Source organism: Condylura cristata, unplaced genomic scaffold, assembly GCF_000260355.1.
Source record: "Condylura cristata isolate star-nosed mole 26May11 unplaced genomic scaffold, ConCri1.0 scaffold00023, whole genome shotgun sequence".
Classification (NCBI taxonomy): Eukaryota; Metazoa; Chordata; class Mammalia; order Eulipotyphla; family Talpidae; genus Condylura; species Condylura cristata.
In genome coordinates, this window is record NW_004567124.1 from 2,043,389 (window position 1) to 2,044,649 (window position 1,261).

At 45.4% G+C, this 1,261-nt stretch overlaps 1 protein-coding gene across 1 annotated transcript in view; it reads right to left on the bottom strand.

The window, feature by feature from the left end:
• Positions 1-1,261, bottom strand: part of THSD4 (thrombospondin, type I, domain containing 4) — a 478,159-nt gene that overhangs the window by 265,452 nt on the left and 211,446 nt on the right. The window contains exon 6 of the mRNA XM_012728805.1: positions 524-660. Within this exon, the coding sequence (XP_012584259.1) occupies positions 524-660 (137 nt within the window). The remainder of the gene's footprint in view (positions 1-523; positions 661-1,261) is intronic.

Below are 1,261 nucleotides of genomic sequence, written 5' to 3' on the forward strand. Positions count from 1 at the left end.
AAAAAAAAAAAAAAAAAGAAGGCTGGGTATTTGTGCCATCACATCTGAGACACCTATTTTAACCACATGGTGCTCTCTGTCAAGTGTTAGCATCCCACAAACATTCTCTCAAGCCCAGGATGTTTGCTGAGGGCAAGGCAGGGAGTTCTTGGAGCAGACTTCAGAAGCCCAAGGAGGTTGAAAACTCTTCCTGTTTAAAGTACAACTGCTGCTATAAAAGGCACGACAACTTTCAGCTGGAAGTCTGCCCCGACTGGTGGGAGGCAAGAGAAAAGACACATGCCCTTGAAATGCCACCTTCAAGCAGGAAAGATCACTGTGTGCTGTGGAAACGCATCGTATAAACACAAGTCACCTAATGGTTGAAATACTAGCAACGGAAGATCAAAAGTACAAAGGAGACAAGCTGCCCCTTGTAGCTCATTTTCCCAGAGCTTATCTTTGGGGCTGCCTGGGTTTGGAGGTGGGAATTGACCAGTCTACAAGGAATTCACTCCAGGTCCCCCAGTCCAAGGGCACTTACCTTGCACTGCCCAGACACGCAGATGGCTGTGCCGTTCTGGTCACAAGGGGTGCCATCAATGACCTTCTCAGCTTGCCGGACATAGAAGCGGTAGCCCATGGCCTGGCAGTTCAATTCGCACTTCCGATTGCCCTTTACTAATGAAAAAAATCAATCAGCATCTTTTTTCTTCCTTTATTTTTCTACTGAGATACAATTCACACAACATAAAATTAGCATCTTAACCAAAGCATACATCTCAGTGGCTTTGAGAATATGCAGTGTTGTACAATCTTTACCACTAACTAATTCTGTTACAGGGCAACCTGATGTGAACTGGGTTGCCTATCTGTGGGTCCTCACCCGCACATGCTTAAAATTCAATTATACTGCAGGCACACACAAAAACGGTCAATAGTAGGTTTATTTACAAAGGGGAGAGGAAAAGGAACAATCCAGGGAAAGAGAGAGAAAGAGAGAGAGACATACAAGTTAACTAGAGCATCCTACCAGTTCCGCTGACTTCGAACTCCAATAACACACTGAAAGCTCATCAAGAGCCTAATGACTAGCCATCAGCCACGTGATCCAGAGAGAGTGCACATCTAACATGGTTCCCTTATGTAGCTCCAAAAGTCCCAGAATCCCTGCTTAGCTCTGCCCTTGGGTCCTCACAATTCTCCCTGTGGTATTGCTGGGAGTTGTAGTTTCAATAACTGGAGTAGGGGATGAATCCAGAAAATTGGAGTAAGGGGTGGA